Raw genomic sequence first — 26094 nt, 5'->3', positions numbered from 1 at the left:
CCAGTGTTTTATAGAAACAAAGTTATTTCCCTGGTTTCAAATAGAACAGTTTGAGCCATCTCGGATCGTACCATTATAAAGGAATCTGTGTGTGTCCAGCTTACCCTCTGCATGCCATGCTGTGCCGGGGGGAGGTATAGAGGAGGAGGGGTCTCTGTACTGGTCATGGAGAGATTGTCTTGACTAGGCAGGTCCATTTCGCGTATCACGTGAGGCTTCAGTTTGCCATAGCGCTGGGTACAGTGCCGCAGACTCTTCCGCTGCCATTTCTGGGTGGTATCCACATCATTGCTGACCCCAAACCAGTCTGCTGTGCCCCTGCAGTCACAATTCGTGTTTATTGCAGTAATACAACAGTTTTACCATACCATGTGTACAAAGTGATAGAATGGAAAAACATGGTCAAATCCAAGAGTCAAAACCATGCTAATGAGATCTCCAAAACATCCGTGTTCAACTGCAACCAAGTGAATTCGCTCTTTTCGAGTGAATGATCTGCAAGCATTCATAAATATCTAACATTAATGGATAAAGCTACTTTTAAAAATGATAAAATCATACTACATTTTTTTTTTTTGCTTTATTAATTTTTTTTTTGTTTTAAAGTACAATAAAAACAAGAGACAATAAGTTCACTTTTGATGCAATTGTTTCTTTTACAGAAAATATATTTTGAATTAATTAACTTTTTCCCTCACTAAATTTATTTACCAATGGGTTAAGGGTTTTCCAAATCGGCAATAATAAAATGTATGAAAAGTGTTATTCCATTGAGTGTAAAATTAAAATAAGTAAAATGAGGCAGGACAATTAATCAAAATAAAACTGAAATCATGATTGGCACTTAGAGCTTAGCACTTTTAACAACTCCAGGGCAGTAATTTTATTAAATTAGGGTCCATAATTATGTTATCATAAGTATTTTTTTAATTTATTTTATTTTACAAGACAAGTGTAAAAGTGTAAACAATAATACTGTCACGGTGATGAAAGAAGGAAGGCGAAGACAAAATGAGCAGTTCAAACTCACTTTAAACTTTAAAGAACAAACTTAGAACATGGACAGGATGGTGAGGGAAAACACAGCATAATATAACAGTGACTGGACAACCAAAGACTGAACAAGCTGGGGCTTAAATCCATAGACAAACAAGGGTAATTAACAGGACACACCTGAACCAAATGATTAATCAAAACAAGAGGGAAAAACTGGGTCATGGGGAGCACATGGGGAAGGAAAACAAAAACAAAACAGGAGCACAAGTATGACATTATGTATGACATTATCTCCCCCTCCCAGAGGGCGTGTCCTCACGCCATTTAACTTTCAGATGGGGGGGGGGGCATTCTGGAGGCCTCAAGGGACAGGATTGTACAGGATGGGAGGCATCTAGGGTTGTATCAGTTCAGGGACCCATAGTGGAGCAGGCAGACCAGGCGGCAATGTTGAAGCACAGAGTTCAAGAGGCCATGGCGGAGCAGGTAGTCCAGGAGGCCATCGCTGTACGGCCTCTGTGGCTTTGGTCATGGGCCTCTGCTTGGCCACAATAGCCGGAGACATATAGCCCCCCCAAAAAAATGTATTGGGGGAGACTCCAGGTCCCCTGGCTGGGACCGGCTCTGGGCTGGGCTCAGAAGTCCATTCCAGGCTGCTCTCAGGAACAGGAGCCTTCTCTGGGCTGAACGTTGGAACAGGAGCCTCTGTGCGCTAGACTCAGGATCTGAGGCCCTCCCTGGGCTGGACATGGGTACAGGAGCCTCTTTGGACTAGACGTGGGAACAGGAGACAAAGGAGGGCTGGACGGGAACAGCAGAGGCTCAGGAGATGAAGGAGGATTGGATGTCTTGTTGAGCTCTGTGAATTGAGTGGGCTTCCTGTTGAGCTCTGGGGAGCATTTTGGAGCAGACTCTGAAGAGCATCCTGGAGTGGACTCTTTCCACTCGGGTCAGGGGCTAGAGCGATCTCTCGTCTCTGGACAGGGGCTAGGGCCAACAGTCCTTTCCTCCTCATTCTCTTTTTTGGGCTGGGGTTAAGGAGATAGCTGCTGTTATCATAGGGCTTGGGAGTGAACTGGATGGCGGGCTTGGCAGTGGAACGGCCGGCAAACTTGACAGGGGAGTAGCCGGCGTTTCTGGCCTGAGGACTGGAACATCTCTTGGAACTGGAGACAGCAGAAGGGATGTAGATTTTATCGCTGATCAAACAGATCAGAATGCAGGGTCCGCAACTTTGGAAATGGGTGGCCAGAACCAATGGTTAGGCATGTTGAGGGTCCCGATGTGAGATGAGAGGCACTGTGTGTTTCAGTGGGGGCTGGATAAAGACGGTTCACAAATCCCTTAACATCTTCTACTTCAAAATTGCAAACATTTGAATAAAGGATGAGATTAATCAACTCGACCAAGGGAAAATAATTCGTAGAAAGATCACAACGGATCATTTCCTCATCCAGACCCAAGTGAAAACAAGCACTGAGTGCAGTTTCTTGCCAGCTCAACTGGTAAGACAGCTCTAGGAATTCCTCTACATACCTCTCCAAAGGCCAACCACCCGGCCACAGGCCAGTTTGCATTATTTGGCCCGGTCATCTGTCATGGTGATTCAGGAAGGAAGGTGAAGACAAGGAGGTGCATCACTTAGTTTAATGAACAAACTTAGAACACGGGCAGAATAACCAAAACGAGAGGGAGAAAATGGGTCATGGATAGCACATGGGGAAGGAAAACACACCAAAACAGGATACAAATACATTTGCATCTTCATTTTGATAATTGGAGTTAAAACAGAGTATAATAATAATAACAATGATAAATATTAAACATTTTATCTGTTCACTTGCAGGTCATGTGAGCATTAACCAACACCAAACAAAAAAAAAAAAAACATATGAGAATATATTTAAAAGACTGAAATACTGACTAAAATGTAAAATTTCCCACTGAGAATTTAAGGGGTTCAGCTGACAAAAATGCTCGGAAGCCCCTGGGTTAAAATAACACAGTTCATTCGAGGATATAATGATCTCTTAATATCTTATGCATATCTTATTTTAAGGATGCTTAAATACTTTGCTGGAAAATAAGGCAAAAATACAATTGTGTGTACCTCCTCTAAAACACAATCCTGGACAGAGTCTGTAAGTCTTTTTTCTGTAAGTGTTTGAAGTGTGAGTAAACGCTGGTAGTGCAGTGAGTGTTTAGAGTAAAGGACACATAGTAATAACAAAGACGTCTGTGCATCATTACAAAGGAGGCCAGTGGAGGGGAGGCCTTTTAAGGCAGCACAGGGGGAGTCACAAACTTAATGTCATTCTCTTTTTAGAGGAAATGGAAAGAACATTTTCAGTCACATCAACCAAGAAAATAACTCAAACTGTTCTGCTATCCAATGAACAACTAAACAACTCCTTAACTGTAAACACTGAATATACTGATGGAAAAAGTAGTAGTCTCATCCACTACTAAGCATAGAACTACCACTCAATAAATAATTAAGAAAATTATTAAACAAGATTTATTTACTTTAGATGTCAAATGAAATAAATAATAGCATATGATAATGATATGTTTTTGGAAAAAGCGAAAAAAATTTAGTGAGAATAATATTGATAATAATAAATTAATAAAGGGAAAACTATCAAACCTAATCCTGACAGTGATCAAATATACAACATCCAGCAACTGACCAAACAAAATCAAGTTTTCCACATCGGTGTGTAATCCCAAATAATTTACCAACCAATAAACCAGACGCATTGAGATAATCTGTAAACCAAACAAGACCATAAACCACACCAATTCACAAACCTACTAAAAAAAAATATGAACATTTTCCACAGTTTCCAAAATCAAGTATATGCATTCACAAAACTAAATAAATAAATGATCAAATCCACAATAAGATACTCTTCACTAACTAAGATGCCGTGAATCATTAAAACACTCCACTGACCTACCTGTCAAACTCATCCCAGGAGGCATGGAAGGTCATGTCTGAGGGAGAGGGGGAACTGAAGCCTTCACACTGGGTGAAATATAAGCTTGCCCTTCCTTCCAACCCCTTACATCACATAATGTCAGACAGGCAAACAAGACATTTCCCTGATGCCAGAGTTCAGGCAGAAAACCTGCTATAATCCAAGTAATGCTTAATGTGTCTGAGACCATACAGCAGTGATTCATATCCCGACAACAGCTCCATTTAACTCTTTCTGCCCACTCAAACAGTGTTTGAGGAGTGTGTGTAAACACCCAGTAAAATACCAGCTCATCTGACTAAAAGAGAGGAACAGAGAACAGACAGAAAGAGAGAGAGAGGGTAGGAAACGTGCCGAAACATGAGGTAAGTGTGAGAACTGGGACTTGAGGACTGAGTTTGCACAATTCAATAACGAGAACACACACGCTCACACATACAGTCACACACCTCAAACAATAACACAGTCTCCTCTATAACAGTTCTTCTTCTGTCTATCAAATACCCTTGTGCAGGAAATTAAACATCATTCAGCACCCTTCACAATTTGACAAGCATTTCCCAACAAGTTCTGTGCACATCAGTGGTCTTTAACAGTTATTAGTCTGGACAGTGAATCATTGAACTTGTGGATAGTTTTGTCAGTGACAGAAAGGTGGAGTCCTGGATTTTTAAAAGGGGAGATGTGCAGGGCTTTGTTGATGGTGATGCCCAGGACCCCTAAAAACGATGAACCCCCTTAATAAAATATAGGAAGCTATATATCTTCATATATAAGGACCAACTGTGTTAGATAAAATTAATAATTTTCTAAAGATAAGATGTTTTCTAAATACATAACTGTTTTCATGCAATGTTTTTAAAGATTTAAAGATTTATAAAATTAATAATATATTGTCTTTCTATTACAGTAGTATACTACCATTATAGAGTTGGAGGTATTTTTTTAAGAAATGAATACTTTAACGGTATGTCTGGCAGTAAATACATTTATAATGATACCAAAGACTTATATACCAAATACCAATTGTTCTTTTGAACTTTTCGTTTATCAAAGAATTCAGAAAAAAATGTGTTATGATTTTGTGTTTCACAATATTGAGAATAATTCTAATTGTTTAAGTACCAATTAAGTTATTTAAATAGTAATATTCATCACAACTATTTTTTTTTACTGCATCAAACCTGTGCAGAACAACGTTTACATTAATAAAGCATTAGTCACTACCAGAGGCAGAATTGAAAATAGCCAAAAAATGGCCAAGATAGCAGTTTTCTTCAGCATTGTGAATAACACTTTCTGCCGTGACATGATCTTCTCCCACAGCTCAGATATTCCTTTGATGGTTTGACAAATGGTGGACTCGAGAGCCAATATGCTATCAGTCGATTATCTTAAAACACAGCCAAACCCATAGACGCAGATGTGGAGGCTTTGATGCACTCCTGTTTTTGTGCAGAGGAAGAAAAGAGCTCTTTTTGAAGTTTGTGTAGGAGTCTGTGTTTGTTCTGACATTCTTTCTAAGCCAAATGAAGTATTATGAACGATCAGGGAGCAGCAAATAGCTGTTATTTTGAATAATTCATCTTAAACTAAACCTGGGCAGCCAGATTAAAAAGTCTTTGAATGTTTCCATATATTGACGAAAACCACAATTCTTTTTTATTTTTAATAAAGAGTTCGTTAAAAGACAACAACAACAACAAATGCCTTCAAACTACATCCAAAATGATAATTAATTTAAACTATGTGCAAAAACAGGTTGCCTAAATATATAAGAATATGTTCACCCGTGTTGTTACCTAAAACTAAATAAAAAAATTAGGTAAATTAATAAAGTAAAATATGATGTAGTAGCCATAAGGGTCAGCATCATATATATATATACTCAATGTATTTATGAGTATTTCATTCCATTATATCCTTAACAAGAAGACAGTGGAATAACATTTAACATGATGTGGCTGTTTATATAAAATATAGGTGAAACAGTTTTATAAAAATGCGTTTTGTGTGAAATTAAAATGGAAAACATTCTCTCTTCAGAATCAAGTGTTTAATCTGACTGCATACTGTATGAATTTTGACTTCAGTGAGTGTATATTGGTTCCACTGTACCTGAGGACAATTTGGGGCAGTGACTGACGTCTGGGGGGTTCCAGACGTGAGAAACACTGGCCTTTAACCAGGACTGTGCTCATCTGCTCAAAGCGTACCCTCTTCCCAGTGGGACTGGTGGGGGACGAGGTGAGGAGGATGAGGAGAGGCAGATGAGAAAACAGGGGAAAAAGAGAAAGGATAGAAATGCAACCAGTTAAGTTACAGAAGAAAACAGAGATGGAAAAAAATAAGTTGTTTTTAAGAAGTTGACAGGATCATATTAATTGCGGAAGAAAAGCAGTAGAAAGGAGGTTAACAAAGTGGACAGACTCTATATCATACTGGTTTTTTAAAATATGAGCCCAAGAACAGATGCTGAAAAAGAGCTGCGCACATGCAGTCAAAACAAACATAAATACATTAGCGTGATTCACTGCTGTGTCTCCTCACAGTGGAGGACTTCAGCCATATCAGGAAGATAAAACATCCGAAGCCATTAAGATAAACAGTGCTTGGCCAGGAGTTTAGAGAGCAGTCAGAGATTTCAATAGAATAAGCAAAGAAAACAGATACAAAATACCTTCTTGACTTTATTTTTTATTAAGTTCATATACTATCGTCAATAATGCATTAGCATTTAAGCTCAGTCACAGGATAAAAGTATATCATTATATGATGAAAAATCAGGCCCCAGTGTTTCAGAACATGATAGCTAGTTTTTCACTGGTCTAATATAGTTATTCATCTTAATAGACCATCCTGCTCAAGTCATAACAGATTCAGGTGGTCAGGTTTTTGCAACACAAACACAGTTACAATCTCAAGATGGATTTTTCAGGCCAAAAAGCCAAAAATAATAATTATTAAAGACAGCATTTGTACTTGATCACCTAGAATTATGATAATGTAAATCTTTGGGATTATACGTGCACTTGCATGGGTGTATGTATTTGTTTGCTAATGAGACAAGATAAATGGCTTTTCAGAAAACTATTTACATCCCTGCAAGCAAATTAGCTTGTGAACACAGCAGACCCTGAAATGACCCAACGCAATACAGCATTACACAAAACACAACGATGCAAAACACTACATATACAAAACAAAAGAATATAAGAACACTTTTAATAAGCAAGTTTCTATGTTAAAACACCTTTCTACTGCCACGACACCGAACTTTGAGTAAGCCAGTAAAACATAAATGCTATGCCTTTGCAGTGCAGCCAAAACATTGTCTCAAATTACATCAGTTTATGGTTTCAAAATGCAAAGGAAAGACTTTTCCATTTTTAGTGCATCATTGTCGTGAAAACATAGCCATAGTTCAGTGTCATGAGTTAAATTATACACTTCACCGTAGATATACACTACTGTACAAAAGTTTGGGGTTGGTTAGATTATTTAATATTTTTGAAAATAGTCTCTCATACTCACCATTGCTGCAATTATTTGATCAAAAATACAGTAAAAACTGTAATATTGTGAAATATTATTACAATTTAAAATAACAATTTTAATATATCATATTTTGATTTGCTGCCCAAGAAGCCATTGAAAACATCTGTGCTGCTTAATATTTTTGTGTAAACTGTGATACATTTTCACAGTCCTTTGTAACATATACTGCACATCACTGCTGTCACTTTTGACTCATTTTATGCATCCTTGTGGAATAAAAAAAAATTAATTTCTTTAAAACTAAACAAGGACGGCAGTCCAAAGTGTGTGTTTGTGGATGTGTACTCTTACCTCTTGATGGTCTGGGAGATGGAGGGTTTGCGCAGGACTGAGGGTCTGCGGCAGGCGTTGGGATCGACAGGGGGGCATCTGAGCTGCATGTTTTCAGTAGGGACGCTGGCACTCCGGAGGTACAAACTGTTACGCATGACGGGCTGTAGGAATAGTGAATATTTATTTAATATATTTTTTTATTTCATGGAAACACAAGTGTTTCAAAGTAATGCAAGATATCTTGAGCAAAAATGTATCAACAAATATCCACCTGGAGAATGTTATTACGTTCCTCCACAGGGTTTGGGGCGATGGGGATGTCCAGTCTGAGCCAGGGTGGTTTCTTTCTCCGCAGGCTGCTGTTCCTGCTCTCATCCTCAGCTTCGGCCATGTCTTGCCAGCCAGCTGTAAGATCAGACAGGGTCAAATAAACAGCTCAAACACACATAAACACACAGATATGGGTGAACAGTGCACACACACACAACAGCGCTGCCTTACATAAAGACACACGCCATGATAATCCGCATTTCCATCTGGTTGTTTGGACATGATGGTGCACTGCAGAAACTGCAGCATGCTGTCCTCCATCCACACTGCACATCAGTCACATCAGTGTAAAATTACAGCTGCTTTTGTGCTCTTGGCAATCACACCGTTAATGCTCAGCAGGGATATATTTCTTTGCACATAGGCTACTGATATTAAAATCACCTTTCATTCATTCAGTAATTCATGGTGGCTTCTCACAGAATGCTTTAGTTTAGTTAAAAATATGAATTGGGACAGAAGTGCACTGCCTCTACTCCTCCAGCAGAGGATGCAAATTCTCCTTTTATTTCACCGTTTAATCTTTTTAAATGGTTTGTAGTATGCTATAGGGACTCCCCTTTCTCATTTATTATGAAAAAAAAAAATGTTTTACCCTTCAAAGCAGGGCAATATTTGTTTTTTGTTTTTTATTTGTATTTGTATTTTTATTTTATATTACAATATTGTATTACGCCAGTGTAAATTTAGGTTCACTCACATAAAGCACAATTCTCAACAAATGACTGAAGTAGAGAATTTGTTCTCCGCAGGCACACCAGAGTTACAGTATTAGAGTCATTAGAGCATTTGAAAACGGTTACTGCTCAGTTGTAAGTGACAATATAACTTTTCAGGACAAAACAAAGCCTCTTTCGATTCAGTTTTCAATTTTTTTTTATTTTTTTTTTGTAAATGTCCACAGATGAATAAAGTAGAAAGACTGTAATACCATTACTGAACCCACTGACTTTATTTAAAATGACTTGCTCCAAAAATCCTGAAACATCCGCCAAAAGTGCTATCTGACCCCTCTTGACAAGCCGCTCTCAGCAGTGACTACAGACAGCTTGGATCATGAAGCATGGCAGAAACACAGCGAACGAATTGCTTAAGAAAACAAGGGTACTTACTTTTACAGAAAGTTAAACATAATCCTTCAAATAACACCCTGTGGTGAAAAAATTGAATAAATAAAAATCCGGCCACATCCTACTGCAGACTGTATTTTTATCCAAACAAACATTAAAATGTGGTTACAGAAATTTCAGGTTTGGGCAAAAGGTTAGCACTGACCCTTATAAATGACATATAAGCTTTCCTTTATACTTACACATAAATGCGCTGTATTTCTCTAGACGTTATTTTGTATTTGAAGCACAGACTACAGCAAAGTATGTGACAATTGGCAAATTATTATTTTAGGTAACAGATGATTTTACCTTTAAATACCAGCTCTTTATTCATACAATTTATACTGTATTTTCTCTTATAACAAGAAATGGTAGCCGTTTGCTCTGAAATCATTCTAAACAGCTGATAAAACCACAGCGACTGACTGAAAACCACCACAACAACAGGACATCAGAGGAACCAAGATTTCCCAGAAATCCACTTGAATACAGAAACCTAATTGCTAGTACCATATAAAGACTTTCAGCTCAAAGCTGTTCGCAACTGCAATTAACGTCTTGTTAATTGCAGTTGCGAACAGCTTTGAGCTGAAAGTCTTTATATGAGATTCTAGCTCTAGCATGAATCTGACCTGATACACTTATCCCAGCAAACATACAATATTAATCATATATAATAATAATATTAATATTAATAACTATCAGAAAGAAATTATGTAAACAATGAATTACTATGGTGATACTTACAATAAAGGGCATATTTTCCCTCTCTTAATGACTCATACGCACAGATGTGATAGTTGATACTCAAACTTAGGAACCACTTTAGAACAACTTAATCATCAAAAGTGTGCCGTTTTTCCTCATATACAGAGCAAGTGATGTAAGGAGACCACATGAGTTGGCTGTTGTGTTTGTAAAGTTTGTTATTACAACAAAATACATCATGAACCAATTCTTCCACAGAACTGTGGTGTATAGAAACATACATAAGATCAAAAGCACACAACAGCGTCCTCAAAAATCTTTAATTATCTGAGACTCAAATGAACTAAACAGTTCAGCATGCGGTGATTCAGCATAGAACCTTGCATCTTACTCATATGCCACCCGCAATCCACCTTAACTAGCCACAAATGAGAGGTTTTATATTGGATTTACAATTTACAACGCGCTGTTAGATGCTTTTAACAAAAATAAAACAAACCATGAAATCTTAGGGGGAAAAAAACTGAGTAGAATGTGATTAGAAATAATAAACATTGTACACCAGAACCCAAATGAGAAAGCCTTTTCAGTGTAAAGTTATATCCAGTTTCCCATGATAACATAATGCCATAAACCTTAAAACAACCACAAAAATGAGAACTTTGGTTTTCAGAGAAGAATTCAAGTGCTTTCTATAAATTAAAAGCTTCACAATTATCCTGAATTACATCCATTGTAAACGACTCATCTTTTTCACTTTTTGCATGTTATGAACTCAGAATATTTTCTGAAGTATAATTAAAAGCTGCAATTAAAATTGTCCCCCTTCACAATCTGTAGTTCTCCTTCCTGAATACAGAAACCTAATTGCTAGTACCATATAAAGACTTTCAGCTCAAAGCTGTTCGCAACTGCAATTAACGTCTTGTTAATTGCAGTTGCGAACAGCTTTGAGCTGAAAGTCTTTATATGAGATTCTAGCTCTAGCATGAATCTGACCTGATACACTTATCCCAGCAAACATACAATATTAATCATATATAATAATAATATTAATATTAATAACTATCAGAAAGAAATTATGTAAACAATGAATTACTATGGTGATACTTACAATAAAGGGCATATTTTCCCTCTCTTAATGACTCATACGCACAGATGTGATAGTTGATACTCAAACTTAGGAACCACTTTAGAACAACTTAATCATCAAAAGTGTGCCGTTTTTCCTCATATACAGAGCAAGTGATGTAAGGAGACCACATGAGTTGGCTGTTGTGTTTGTAAAGTTTGTTATTACAACAAAATACATCATGAACCAATTCTTCCACAGAACTGTGGTGTATAGAAACATACATAAGATCAAAAGCACACAACAGCGTCCTCAAAAATCTTTAATTATCTGAGACTCAAATGAACTAAACAGTTCAGCATGCGGTGATTCAGCATAGAACCTTGCATCTTACTCATATGCCACCCGCAATCCACCTTAACTAGCCACAAATGAGAGGTTTTATATTGGATTTACAATTTACAACGCGCTGTTAGATGCTTTTAACAAAAATAAAACAAACCATGAAATCTTAGGGGGAAAAAAACTGAGTAGAATGTGATTAGAAATAATAAACATTGTACACCAGAACCCAAATGAGAAAGCCTTTTCAGTGTAAAGTTATATCCAGTTTCCCATGATAACATAATGCCATAAACCTTAAAACAACCACAAAAATGAGAACTTTGGTTTTCAGAGAAGAATTCAAGTGCTTTCTATAAATTAAAAGCTTCACAATTATCCTGAATTACATCCATTGTAAACGACTCATCTTTTTCACTTTTTGCATGTTATGAACTCAGAATATTTTCTGAAGTATAATTAAAAGCTGCAATTAAAATTGTCCCCCTTCACAATCTGTAGTTCTCCTTCCTGAGGTCCTCCTACAGTGCTCAGTGCTGGAAAGGACATGGGTGATGTTTTGATTTTGGCCAGATGTTGCAGCGGGACACTGAGAAGTGGACAGGACTGGAAGGCAGATGTCCATGTGTTGTCGGCCAGTGATGAATGACCTCATTTGGAGAGCACTTCCTTCCTGAGCAGGGATGCTTTTCCTCTGTTTTCACATACACACTTCTATCAAAGATGTGCTCTAGAGTCAACAAAACTTTCATTATGTCCAAATTTGTGGATGCTATCTGTAATTTTCACTTATGCTTTGATTCAACCAAATCTTTGAATAATTACCGTAAATCTATGAATTTGGGTGGTCAAAATGGTAACAGTAACTCAATAACCCATAGCTGACTGACTCATGGGACACATTTCTCTGCAAAAGATAAAAAACGTTGTTCTTGTTCAAAACACTGGCTCAACTGAGTCTAATTCAGTTCATGAGCAACAGTAGACACAATAGTTCCTCTCAGAAAAGACAGATCGACAAAGACACACAGAAGCCACAGGAATCTGATCTGGGTTTTTCATCCTTTCGACATCAATAGGAACCTTCACAAAATAGACACATTCATTCAACTCCAATAACTGAAAGCCTGCTGTGATGTTTACTGTAGTTAGTGCTCCAGATTCATATTTGAAACCGAGAAAGTCTTAATAACTGAAGTCATGTCCAATGATAACAAATAGAGGTAAAGAAACATTCATGTACTTGTTCTCACTGAATGATGGCTCCTCAGCTCTAACGGCCCATCTGTAAACTGCTGATGCTGAAGAACTTGCCTGTGCCTTTAGTAACCAAGCGGATGGGCATGAATCCCACTGATCCGGGCATGCTGCCTGGCAGAGCGCTCCCTGCACATTTTGGGAAATTCTGCACATTCCACTAGACTGCTAGAGCCGTTCTGCACTATTTCATCGCATTTATTTTGGTTGGCCAATGAGGTTAGGACTGGATAAAGTCCACTATAGTGACTCAGCTGACCTCAGCAAGATGGGTCAGTCTGTTTTTAGAGTTAACCTGTTCAGAAAGTCATCAGCGTATGTTGTTGTCATCATATGATGAGTCTGAGGTCTCGTCAATGAAGTTCTTATTATTGTATGGAGAATATAATACAAATATTATGCAATTAAGCATACACTCACTGGCCACTTTATTAGGTACACCTTGCTAGTACCAGGTTAGACCACCTTTTGCCTTCAGAGCTGCCTTAATTTATTGTGGCATAGATTCAACAAGGTGTTGGAAACATTTTTCAGCAATCTTGGTCCATATTGACATGATAGCATCACACAGTTGCTGCAGATTTGTCAGCTGCACATCCATGATGAGAATCTCCCGTTCCACCACATCCCAAAGATGCTCTATTGGGTTGAGATCTGGTGACTGTGGAGGCAATTTGAGTAAAGTGAACTCATTGTCACGTTCAAGAAACCAGTCCGAGTTAATTTGAGCTTTGTGAAATGGTGCTTTATCCTGCTGGAAGTATCCATCAGAAGATTGGTACACTGTAGTCATATAGGGATGGACATGGTCAGCTTCAATACTCAGGTAGGCTGTGGCACAATAACAAATGCTCAATAGGTACTAAGTGGCCCAAAGTGTGCCAAGAAAATATGCTTTCAAGTTCTCTACACCAAATTCTGACCCTACCATATGAATGTCACAGCAGAAATCAGAGACTCAAACCAGGTAACGTTTTTACAATCTTCTATTGTTAAATTTTGGTGAACCTGTGCGAATTGTAGCCTCCGTTTCCTGTTCTTAGCTGACAGGAGCGGCACACGGTGTGGTCTTCTGTATACCTCGGTTGTAACGAGTGGTTATTTGAGTTACTGTTGCCTTTCTGTCATCTCTAACCAGTCTGCCCATTCTCCTCTGACCTCTGACATCAACAAGGCATTTTATCCACACAACTGCTGCTCACTGGATATTTTTCTTTTTCGTGCTATTCTCTGTAATCCCCTAGAGCTGGTTGTGTGTAAAAATCCCAATAGATTAGCAGGTTTTGAAATACTCAGACATCCCATCTGGCACCAACAACCACTCAACCATCAAAGTCACTTAAATCCCCTTTCTTCACCATTCTGATGCTCGATTTGAACTTCAGTGAGTCGTCTTCACCACATATAGATGCCTAAATGCATTGAGTTGCTGCCATGTGATTGGCTGATTAGCAATTTGCATAACAAAGCAACTAAACAGGTGTACCAAATAAAGCAGGCGTGTACAATAAAACATTTTAACTACAATAATCTTAAAATATCATAGTTTTTCCTCCCTGAGAAATATCAGGAAATGATTTAAGGACAAAAAATATTGAAATTAATATTGAATTTAGTTTAATGTAAGAATGAATAAAAACATGCTCATCCTATAGATTATAGGTATTTAAGTTAGTGTGTGTATGAATTTTATTTTTATTTAATATACACTACTGTTAAAAATTGGGGTCATTAAGCTTTTTTTTCTGATAAAACACTTTTATTTAGCAATGATCCCTTAAACTGATCAAAAGTGACACTACATTCATTTATAATATTACAAATTATTTCTATTTTAAATAAATTGCCACGGTGGGGTGCGGGAGAGAAGCACGTAAAAGATAATGGTACAAAGTCTTTAATAATCCTCATGGGGTACTCTATAAAGGGCTGGCAGAAACACACATCCTAACCCTAACCCTAAGACCAGACAACCAAACACTGAACAGACTGCAACTTATAAAGGGGAACTTAATGAGGGTATTTGACAAAACACACTTGAACATAATCAATCAACATGATTCAGAAATTAAGTCACACAGAACACATGGGGAATGAGAACAATGATGTTCTTTTGAACTTTCTAATCATCAAAGAATCATTGAAGGGGAATCATAAACTGAGAAATTTAATTTCCCTTGATATTTTTGACATATAACAGGTCAATGTACTAGTTCCATAAAATTTGCAAAGATTAGCAAAAAGCTCCATATTGATTTTGTTTTATTGCTTTCCTTCACTATGGATTCATTTTTAAACAAGACAGAATGAAGCAGCCTTTTCAGAGACTGAAAGTAAACGATGATGCAGTGCTTTCTGCATCATCTAGAGTGGATCCAACAGTAATGTCGCATCACAGAAGTGTGAGCAAATGTGCTTTTACCACTATTGCATTGTCTGTAACCGAGTAGTTACTGGTTTTTAAACCAAATGACCAATGTTGTTTGTAGAGTATGTCACAGCAGCGTCCATCTGTTATTTTAATAAGCGAAACTGTTAGCCAGTCATAGCAGGTCAATAATACAATCAGCATGTTTAAATGATTTCTGAAGGATTCAGATCAATTAAAAAATATTATACAAAAAAAAAAGGTTATTTTAAGTAACATTCCTCAATATTACTGTTGTACTGTTTTTTTTTTTGTCAAATTAAATCAGTTATTTTGAAAACATCTAAAATAATAAATCTTACAGAGGCTTTTAAGGCATTCATTAATGAATACACCCCTAAAAAAAAATGAGTCATATCATCAAGCCCTATGTTGATGGACCAGTAAGATTACCTATAAAATTGAATCCAGCCAAAACCAGTCAGAAACTCATTAAAACTAATCTAATCAGAGCCAATTGGGCTCCTCTGTTTTTCCATGCTAATGACTAACACACATATGGCTCATTAAAGACTGTAAATTAACAAAATGGTCCATTAAAGCTCAATGGCTTTACTTCAGCTTGATGCGGTTTTGAAACATCACAATAAGTGTCCCTGGATTTCAATGTGCTGACAGAGTGGCACTAGTGCTGACCCCAGAATGCATGCTGGGAGAAGCAGAGGTGTTGAATGGTCCTCCTAGGAGACATCAGATCCATCTTCCAGCCTGCCAGCAAACATCTTTTTGTCTCCGTTGCATCAGTCGCCAGCCAAGAGGACTTTCAGCAGTGCATGCCTAAACAACATGTGATCTCCATTTAAATACTTTCCAGGGTGATGGCCGCCTGGAGCATTTCCCACTAGAGGGGACTCGCTGTGTGGGCTGTCTGTATTGATTTGAGCTGTTAAAAATCCTTGCTGGCTTTTGATGGAAATGTCAAATCTGTGCTAATAAAGCAGCTCTGTGTCATTAATTTAGAGGGAGAAAATGGCTCCATACTTCTATAACTTCTGGAAAATCCCCTCAATTATGCTTTAACTCCCAAGTGAATCAGTCTTTGCAACTGCCAGAAGTTGTCTGAGAATAATATAGGTCTTGACTCTAAAAACAGACAAACCTTTACCAGAGTGGCTGGCCTGGCAGACTATTTTATACTTAATATGCTGTGACAGCACAATAATGGTTGAAAATGTAGGGGAGTTTTGAGCCATATTCACAGAACCAGCAAAATATTTTGTTAATCTAAGGGGTTAAGTTTTTCTCCAAGGGCACAGTAGACACAACTGTAACAGACTATGAATTAAAACAGGCCAAAACTCACTGTCATAAATGAGTAAACTTGGCTCTCACATGAATGGCACACAACAAAAACCTGATGCTAAAGTAGTTTGCCTGGAACTGCCAGGAAACAGCAGTCAAAAACCTGTAAGAGAGAGTGTGCAGGCATAAACCAGTCCCTGATTTACATATACTGTAAGCCATGTGGATCCAAGTCTCTACCAGTAATGGCTCGTTTCCACTGAGCAGTATGGTTTTGGTACAGTACAGTACGCAATTATTTCCATTTTCCAATTATTTCCCGTTTCCCACATTTTTGGTACCCTTCTGTTGGGGTACCTAGCACAGTGAAGGGTACCAAAAGGTTGGAGCTAATCTCACCGCGGAACATTGATTAGTTGACTGGAACCGTCACTTTTGATGCATGATATAAAGTGGACACATTTTCTCCACTCATTTGCTCTGCTGTCCATGAGTGTTGGGCTAATTTACATCCGAGTACGCAAACACACATTTTTTTCATATTTTCACACGGACAATAGTCGTTTCTCAATATGCGTTCTTGTCTGTTCTTGTGGACTTGTGAAACTTAATTGCCCAAAAACCCACGTAATTTAGTTATTGTGTAATAAAATGTAGTTTAAAGAGTTTTTCAGGTGAGAATGTAATTGTTTAAATGCAGAAAAAATGTCAAAAATGCAGTTTATTTATAAAGATTGCGCCGATTTGAAAATTTGCAATGCTGTTTTCGGAGCTCCAGGCAATCATGGGGTGCTCATTGCTCATGCTGCTTATTGTTCATTAAAACTGTCATTTAACAAAAAGAGGCAGAGTTGTGATTATTGTCGCGGTTCATTGTCAATCACTACTTTCCGGCATACACCACACCTACCAAGTAAGGGAACTATTTGCAATGGAAACGCAAGCCTGATCAGGGTTACCCATTCCAAATCGTAGAGTACTGAACCGTACTGTTCTGTACCGCTCAGTGGAAATGAGCCATAAGATGGACACAAAAGGGCCAAACTAACTATAGTTGGTCGACTTTCATACTTGTAGCATGTGGACTAATCAGACACATAATTATTTGTAATATTCAACAAATAATCCCTAACACCACCCAACCAACAAGCTTACTAGGAGGGTCTATAGACCCAAAATGGCAAAACAGACCTCTGGTTCCATGGCAACCAAAGACAAATCATCTAATAACACTGGTTTTATTGCTCAAAGCAATGCAGGCAAAGCAACTCTCACTCATTTTACTCATAGAAAAGACACATAATGCCCATAAAATTGGACTGTTTACGTAATTATCTGAGAGAATTCAAACCTAGACAAACCTTTCTTTGAATGAACACACTAGTGGTGGAAATTATGATTCTTTCAAGAGATTAGCTCATTTTCAGTTCGTTCACCAAAACGATTCGTTCAGTGATCATTTCTTCATATTACACAAAATATGCCAGCAAGTGGCAAAAAAGAGTGTATTATGTGTTGTGTCTTAAGTCAATGAACATTCACTTGTTACAAAAACTGATCTGGCTTTATTAAAATGTGTGCATAATCGCATTCACGAGGTTTTCATGCCTAGTTAGCATTTTAATTGTTTGGTCAGTTTGTATATTATATATTCACATTCATAAATCGGGGATTAAACGTGGAGTTCTGTATGCTAAATATCAAAACAAGCATTTGTGCACAATACCTGTAACTGCGCTTTGCATTTTGCGAGATTGACATGCTAAATGGCAAACTAACCCAGTTTACTCTCATTCATTTCGTTTCGAACGACATGTATCCGTTCATTCAACTCGTTCAAGAACGACATGTGTTCCAGTTCTGTCATTTTGTTCACGAACGATAACAAGACTCATATGAAACTCGTTAATTGAAGGCCGTATTTGTTCACTACATTCAACAAATCACATTCTCTGTTACATCTCATACTCGAAGGCTATTGGCTCGAGGTTGAGTAATTCTTTGACAGGATGAAATGGCTGTTACCCGGTTCACTGAGCTGTGCTGCTTACAGCGCCACGCTGCTGTGGAGGAAGGAACTTCCTGAATGAGAAACTGAATGAGAAATATGAGTCAGTGGATTGCGTGAACGAGAACGATTCGTTCACCTAAAAGATTAGTTCAAAAATAATGATTCGTTCACGAACGACACATCACTAGAACACCCACATCCTCAGGTCATTGTGTATATCATTACTGTTCTTGTATATTGTATTTTATAATGTATACTGTTTTATGCATGCGTTATGATGGATCACTAGTTAATATAACCTCAACTATACCATGTTTGGTATCTAAGAGTGTGTATTTTCATGATCTAAATGATATATTATATTTTAATACCTATGCAACACATTATAAGAATCCTGAAGATTATTCTCTTGAACACCCAATCGAGTTTCATATGCAAAACACCATACTAGAGACAAAGTTAATACAATTTCCCTCCAAAGTTACCATTATTCATTGGCTCACTGAAATCCTGAGGTGTGACCTGCTTCAAACATCTTTTTGGAGTTCATCACTCTTCAAACCCGGAAGAACGTGATTGCAGTGTGATACACCACCACGCCTCCAGACCATCAAGACTTTCATCTGAGACTGCATCCAGACACTCATTCAAGGCTAAGGCAATGCAAGTAAAGTGCATTTAACTAAACGAAATGAAATGAGTCCCAATTATGAAACGGCACTGATGGTTTCACTGTTGGTTAACTGACTCATTTTCCATAACTGCATTCTCTGGTTTCTCTAACGATTTCAGTCATCCACTTCCACTCCACATGAATGAGTGATTTGCATGTTTGTTTTATCTAGATTAGTTATGTGTTACTGTTTAGTTAATAAAACTGTTGTGCACAATTTACATGAGTTTCTGGTTCTGTCACCGCTTGTGAATAGTGTTCCTATTACAATCTGATCTTTAGCTACATGCTCTAATGCACTACTGTAAGAAAGTTATTTTCTGTGGCCACGTTATTATTAACAGATTAGTTGATTGTAATATTAATTCTGATACAGTTATTACTGCAATCTGAGGTAAATAATTGTAATGAATTCTAATTCCTAGTAATTCTTTATATACATTTCCCTTTTTAACTAATTTGCAAGTACTTATGGGTCAAAAACAAGAGTGTCCATAAAAATAAAAGAGAAAATCTATGTAGAAAACATGTGCCAAGCCTTCTTTGTATTCATGCTGGTTTCAAATGGTTTAGAAAATGTTCTATTTTAATAAAAGGTTTTCATCCAGTGACTCTTCAAATGTCATGAGATGTAACCATCAAGTCAAAAAATAAAATGTCTTCCTTACTAATAGCTTGAATATAAAATTGAAAGTATCATGAGTTATTGATTAATTTATATCATAAAGGTTTGGTGAGGTGCAACACATGACATTTTACAAATTTAATTTATCATGATTTTGATTTGCGTACAAAAGTTTTTTGAATATTAATAACCAGTGTATACTGCCAAACTGCTTAAGGTTTTATTTTCAAGTATAAGCATTTTAAATCTGAAATTAAAAACATGCTCATCATAGAAGAGGTTGGGATACCCCACCCAAAAAGGAACATTCTGTCATCACTGTCACCTTTGGCTTGCTTAGTTTGGGCAATATTGTTGAATTGGCTGAACTAAATGATGACATCACTGAATTATCAATGAATTGACTTTAACTGAAAAACTGACTTTTTTGTTATTGTTAACTCTTGTATTATTAACTAACTATTTTCCTGTTTGACACTGTACAGCTGCTTTGACAAAGTCTGTATTGTATAAAGCGCTATGTAAAGAAAGGTCACATGACATGCCATGTATGAAATGCATTTATTTAAACATTTTTAGACATGTCTTTGACCTATAACAAACTATAGAAATGCCATGTGCAATAGTCTTCTCTACATTTCTTAAAAATAACCTGTCTGCGCTCCATTAACTGACTCCTGTCTGCCAAGAGCTTGTCTTTGTGATATAATTCGAAGAATGCCATCTGTGTTCACATTTCAGTTCCTGTGAGTCCAGCACACTGAATTAATAGACAACTAAGCGGTTGCTTTCCTTTACACTGCTCAATCGCAGCTTCCATTAACAAGTAACAACATGTAACACAAACAGGCTAAGCCTTGCTTCAGCATTACACTTGAGAACATGAATTGTGCTCATATAAAAACATCTAACCATACAGTGAAAACCATTTCTTTTCAAAGGAAAGCACAGGAATGTTAATGAGAATCTGTAGCACTGCAGATGGGCAAATGGTGTTGTATTAGGGGCTATTTGAGAACTGCGGGTGGTTTGTCGCCTTTCTCTAAGAAGGGGCTGCTTTCACAATAGTGCTCATTATGAGGCATCTTCATGCTGTGAATTTGACATGAACACTTCCTCTGTTGGATCCCACTGTATGAAAATAAAATGTTAACTGTATGCAGATGGCGTGTGGGTTAGAAAAGAAAATAGACAATAAAATGAAAATGTTCAGATCAAATAAAGACGCACAAGGTCTCAAATCACATGAAAGCCAAACCTTTCAGCCCAAAAGACTTTGCAAGGGTTTTAACAGAAAGACGTGATTATTTCTGTAAGAATTTGAAGCATTTCTTCCTTATATGAACAGGAAAGTCAAGAAGCAGCAGGCTGTCAAAAGCTTTAAATGACACTGGACTCCATTTATTAGACCCCAACTTATTAAAGTTTGGTGTATCCATTCATAAGCGAGCTAAAAAGCCTGTTTGATGATTATGTGTGTTATTGCAGTTGCATGTTTTTGGATATTTACTGCTAGTAAACAGTAGACAAATTAGATTTTTCTATGAATATATTTGTTAAGCCTACAAAGTCTACGTACTACAAAGAATTCTTATTATTGGCAGTAACACCAAAAGGATGCTTTCAAAAAACGTTAATATTAATACCACAATATTTATGGAGGGAAAAACTAGATCAATTCCAAAAGACATTTCCAGTTCAACCACTCAGGTAAAACGCAAATGCTCATGGAAAAAGACACTGTGAATGTCTCTGAGGGAACTGCATCCATCCTTCAACTTTTAATAAAGAGTCTGCAGGAGGAGTTCAAATTAGACTGAAGAGTTACAATGAATAACAACTTAATAACATAAAGCTATAATACGACTTAAGAGTGTGACTAAGGGCTATTATGATGATGCTTTTTAAGACAGCCCCTGGTTCCCATCCAGTTTCAATGTATGGAAAAAGCAGCTCAGACAACCTACTAAACATTTCCTCATGTGTTTCGCAGGAGTAAAAAAGTTTGGAACAACATGAGGTTGAATAAAGAATTTTTTTTTACAAGTGAGATTTCAGGCCTCAACAACACATAAACATCCATCCTTTTGAAGGAACTTCTGGTCATCTTTACCATTCACACTTGCAACAAAGTATTGATGGCAAAAAAAAGTGTTGAGATGCACTAATTAATACAAATGTGACATTCTTTCAAAAGTGACTATAACATGACAACAGACAGAGGCTGGATGGGGTCTGTGGTTTTCTGCTAGAACCAGCAGGATTGAAAGAGACACACAGGAGCAGAGAAAGAGCTGGTTATCCACACATGGGGTTTACTCGCCACAGTCTGCTCTTTCTTCCAAAATCAGCAGCCAGGAAACAGAAAATGAAAGAATAAAGATAAAAAATATAACGAATCATGGTAATTTGATTCTCCACCAGAGCTGTATCATCAGTTTTCATTTAATTTGCTTTTATTTTAATTATTTTTTGTCAGAATGGCATTCTCTCTTGGCAATGCTTTTTGGTGAACATCCAACAAATCCCCAATCTCTTTTTTCATCTCTTAATTTCTAAACACATTACCCTGGTGCTCATGTAACCTCACAGAAAAGAACGGATCATATCTGAACATGGCTGACTAACAGGAAAATTGTCTCATTCTGACAAAGTAAAAATCTGAATTTGGTAATAATATAATTTAGAAATAATCTAATTTACTGAATGGTTTGCTCAAAAGGAATTTGAACGTGAATGCACTCCCTGTGATCTAACAGCTCTTTTGTCTCTTTTTTTTTTTTTTTTTTTTTTTTTTTTTTTTTGGTATAACAGTTTGGGATAGGTCTGAACTAGTCTATACTTCCTGAAAGCAATCCTGCAAGAAAACTTGCAATATACTTGTACGTATACATTATGTTGCACACATGAAAAAAGTATTTGAACGCTTCACGCACACCTAAAAATGTATGAATGCAAATGCATTAAATGAAATATCAAACCACACAGTATTTATTTTATTTGGGGTATTAATTTAATTGTCATCTGTCTTTAAAAATAAATGAATCGCTAATAATGTTTTAATCTTCCTTTAATCTTAATATTTTAATTGAAACTATACTTTTGTTGGTTTTTGATTCTTTGTTATTTTCTTCAAAAGAACAGCATTTATTTGAAATGGAAATATCTTATAACATTATATATCTGTCACTTTCATTCATAATAATGCATCCTTGCTGAATAAAGGTATTAATTACTTAAAAAAAATAAATCTTACTGACCCCAAATCTCTGAAAGATAGAGTATATGATGCCATTCTGTCAATGCTGTCAAGAAGTGGGCAAAGCTATATAAAGTCTGCTGTGATTTCATAATACAACACCTATTCCAAGAAACAGTTAATAGCTGTGTTTACTGATGGTGAAATGCTGTTACCAAATTGAGATATGCTAGGATAAGGTAAAGTGTGTGGACCCAAATCAGCCAAGCTTATGATAAATCCACAAGTGCGATCTTACTATTGCACACACAACAGCCTTATCTCGGGTCAGAACAGATGAGTTTACCTCACATGGTAACATCCCCAGATGTTTTAGCAGCCAAAAGTGCCACTGACATGTATAAACTGTTAACATGCATGGGAAAGCATGCATTAACATGCATTAACATGCATTTTTTTTGCCGAACAAGAACACTAAAATGGCCAAGCTCAATATAGTAAATGGCCATATTTATTCAAATCTATGATGTATTAAATGAGATTCAGTGAGCATTGTAGTCACCAAATGGCTGAATGCTGGCCTTTCACTTTCACAAAAAATCTGCTCGCAGCATGCTGTCTCTGTGTGTCCACTATTGAATAATTGTTAGGCGTTTTAATTGTCAGAGTCAGATACACTGAATGTAAATGCAAGCAACTTCACCACGGTCCACTGGGAAGGACATTGTACCTGTTCTTTTCACCAGAAACTTAGCACCTGTCCTAATGGCTTAGCAAAGTGTTTCTGTAGTCCCTGGGCTACACTTTCACCTTCATGACTACTTTAATAGGGGCTAAAAACTCAGTGCTGCTGGTAAGCCAGTCAAATAGAAGTGAGAATGAATTCATGTGGAATACGCATTCCAAGTCCACTGTTTTTTTTTGTTTTTTTTTGGTCCAATGTTATTTTTAGAAGTATGCTTTTGATTTGTGGACACTAAAATAAATGAAAGAACTATCAGCTTCAGGGAAGTCAGATGTTTCAATTGACTTTTGCATGTGCACCTTGCACATTCCTGCAGCTGTAACCACAAAAATTTGATCCAACTTTCATAAACATGAAGACAGTTTCTGTTCTACGTTAATTCATAGTTCATGGTGAGGAATTCAACGGCTAAAAATAACTGGGGGAAAAAAAAAAAACAGGATTGCTGACATACCATAAAAATAAATATGAAACAGCACAAATGTAAAAATATCAAACCATTGATTTGTCAACTTACTTAATTAGTATTATTATCATAAAAAAAAAAAAAAAAAACATTTGACATCTTGCCCCAGTCACACCTTTATGGGCAATATTCCTGTTTTTCATATCATGACAGATGACAAAATACTGTTTAAAATATAAAACATGTAAAAATATAAAACATACATTATTCATATTGGTTGACATTAAGTTCTTCTGTAGTCTATTCTTCTAAAACGTGGAGAAAAGCCCTTAACTGAGGAGAATCCATGTCCATTAAGGGGCTAAAGCAGTGACGCTCCATACACTTAATCCAACTGCAGATTATCATGCAGCCAGATTACAGATTCATCCAATTGCTTTGCAAAACCGTTTAACACAAGCACATATTTAATGGCCTGTGTACAAAAACCTCATGAGCTCCCTACCTAGACTACTTTTTGACCATCACAGTACGTTTCGGGGTCAGCACACGTAAGTGGTGTTATGTCTAGGTAGGTAGGCAGCTCACTAGTTTTTAAAACACAGTCAGAATTTCAGAAATTAATGTGGCATTTATTTTTATATACATAACGCCACACGCTCAATATGCTGTTCCCTATGAAAACAAAGAATTTAGCTGCACGTGAGTTGACACACATCCTACTCTCAAACAACAAGTTGCTTCCTCTGTTGTCATGGGTACAACTTTAAAACTTCAAACGTCAAGAGACTCATTGAAATAAAGTCATACCTTCTGATGGAATTTCAGATCTTAGCAGCTGGGTCTGTTCATTAAACGGCGTTTAGTGTGATGCACCTTCTTCGCAGAGGAAATATAATGTCAATGCATAACTAAACAGTACGGAAGCATGTGTTTTTACATAGCCAAATCCTAAATCCAAAGTTTGTGACAACGCTGCAGATTAAAATCATGCTGCTCACCCCGTGATTTCCCACACTGAAGCCCATCACAGGGTGGCGAGATACTGAGTCTGTAGCTCAGTTTCAAGCTGAAAATACGCCCACACGCGCTGAAAGAAACAGAGTGGGCGGAGACTTCAAAGACGTGCAGATGTCACTAACCAATCAGCGCCAGTTATGGGCGTGTCGCAGAAGACTACTGATGTCTTCTCGTTTAACCGCAAAAGGATGCAGCAGCCGCTGTTGTGCGTCATTTATGGCAAGAAACACCAAGTGCTAAGCTCCATTAGAACAAACATATATTGTCATATACACATATTTTACTCATTATGTGCTCGTAATATAATCTGGGTCTTCATTTGAACCTCTAATATAATTCAACCACAATATAATCTTATCTATAACAAAGTGTACTGTTTATGGATTTTTAATAGAGCTATTCAGTCATGATGTCAGTTTGTGGGTCATTAATAATTTCCTTGATCATTTCCAATGGGTTTTTAAAATAGTGGTTTTGTTTAAGAGTAAAATAAGGTCTCTGGTTAACATTACTTAATGAAGCTTTGTTCTACACCATACTTTATAAATAATTGTACATCGAACATGAATTCTAAAGCCACTGTTTAAAAAAAAAGTGTATATATATATATATATATATATATATATATATATATATATATATATATATATATATATATATATATATATATATCAGAATTTAAATTTGAAGTGTGACTATAATTTATGTGAAATATCATCAAGTAATTTGTAAACCTCCAGCTAATAATCTTTTATGTTTTAGGACCTGAACGGCTAATGCACTTACTCCATGTATTCTTGAACATAATATGTATTTTTGAAAGTGTTCAACTTGCACTGCAGGGTCCTGTGGTACCGCAGATACACTGGAAATAATCTGTTAGAAATTACATTGATGCTTGTGTATTAGTCTACATTTTGGAAACATATAAGCATTGAGCTGTGCAAGACATCAGCCATAAAGAAAGAATTATGTTATTATATATATGACTTGCACACTCTTTCTCTGGACACATTTTCCCATTTGCCTTACTGTGTGGAAATATTAATGTAGAAATCATAGCACTTGCAGTCGCGCATGAGGGAAAGTGAAATAACTCAAACTGACAGCTCCTCA

At 36.9% G+C, this 26094-nt stretch overlaps 1 protein-coding gene across 1 annotated transcript in view; it reads right to left on the bottom strand.

Moving 5' to 3' along the window:
* LOC128025161 (inactive rhomboid protein 1) overlaps nt 1–25011 on the bottom strand; it is a 38712-nt gene extending 13701 nt beyond the window's left edge. The window contains exons 1-5 of the mRNA XM_052611209.1: nt 24960–25011; nt 24769–24837; nt 8080–8213; nt 7827–7969; nt 105–318 (exon numbers count right to left, since the gene is read on the bottom strand). Of these exons, the coding sequence (XP_052467169.1) occupies nt 105–318; nt 7827–7969; nt 8080–8199 (477 nt within the window). The 5' untranslated portion in view covers nt 8200–8213; nt 24769–24837; nt 24960–25011. The remainder of the gene's footprint in view (nt 1–104; nt 319–7826; nt 7970–8079; nt 8214–24768; nt 24838–24959) is intronic.
* Between the last annotated feature and the right edge of the window lie 1083 nt (nt 25012–26094).

The sequence above is a fragment of the Carassius gibelio genome, chromosome A12 (genome assembly GCF_023724105.1).
Source record: "Carassius gibelio isolate Cgi1373 ecotype wild population from Czech Republic chromosome A12, carGib1.2-hapl.c, whole genome shotgun sequence".
Lineage (NCBI taxonomy): Eukaryota > Metazoa > Chordata > Actinopteri > Cypriniformes > Cyprinidae > Carassius > Carassius gibelio.
Note: the sequence above shows the minus strand (reverse complement) of the source record. Positions and strands in the feature narration are given on the sequence as shown.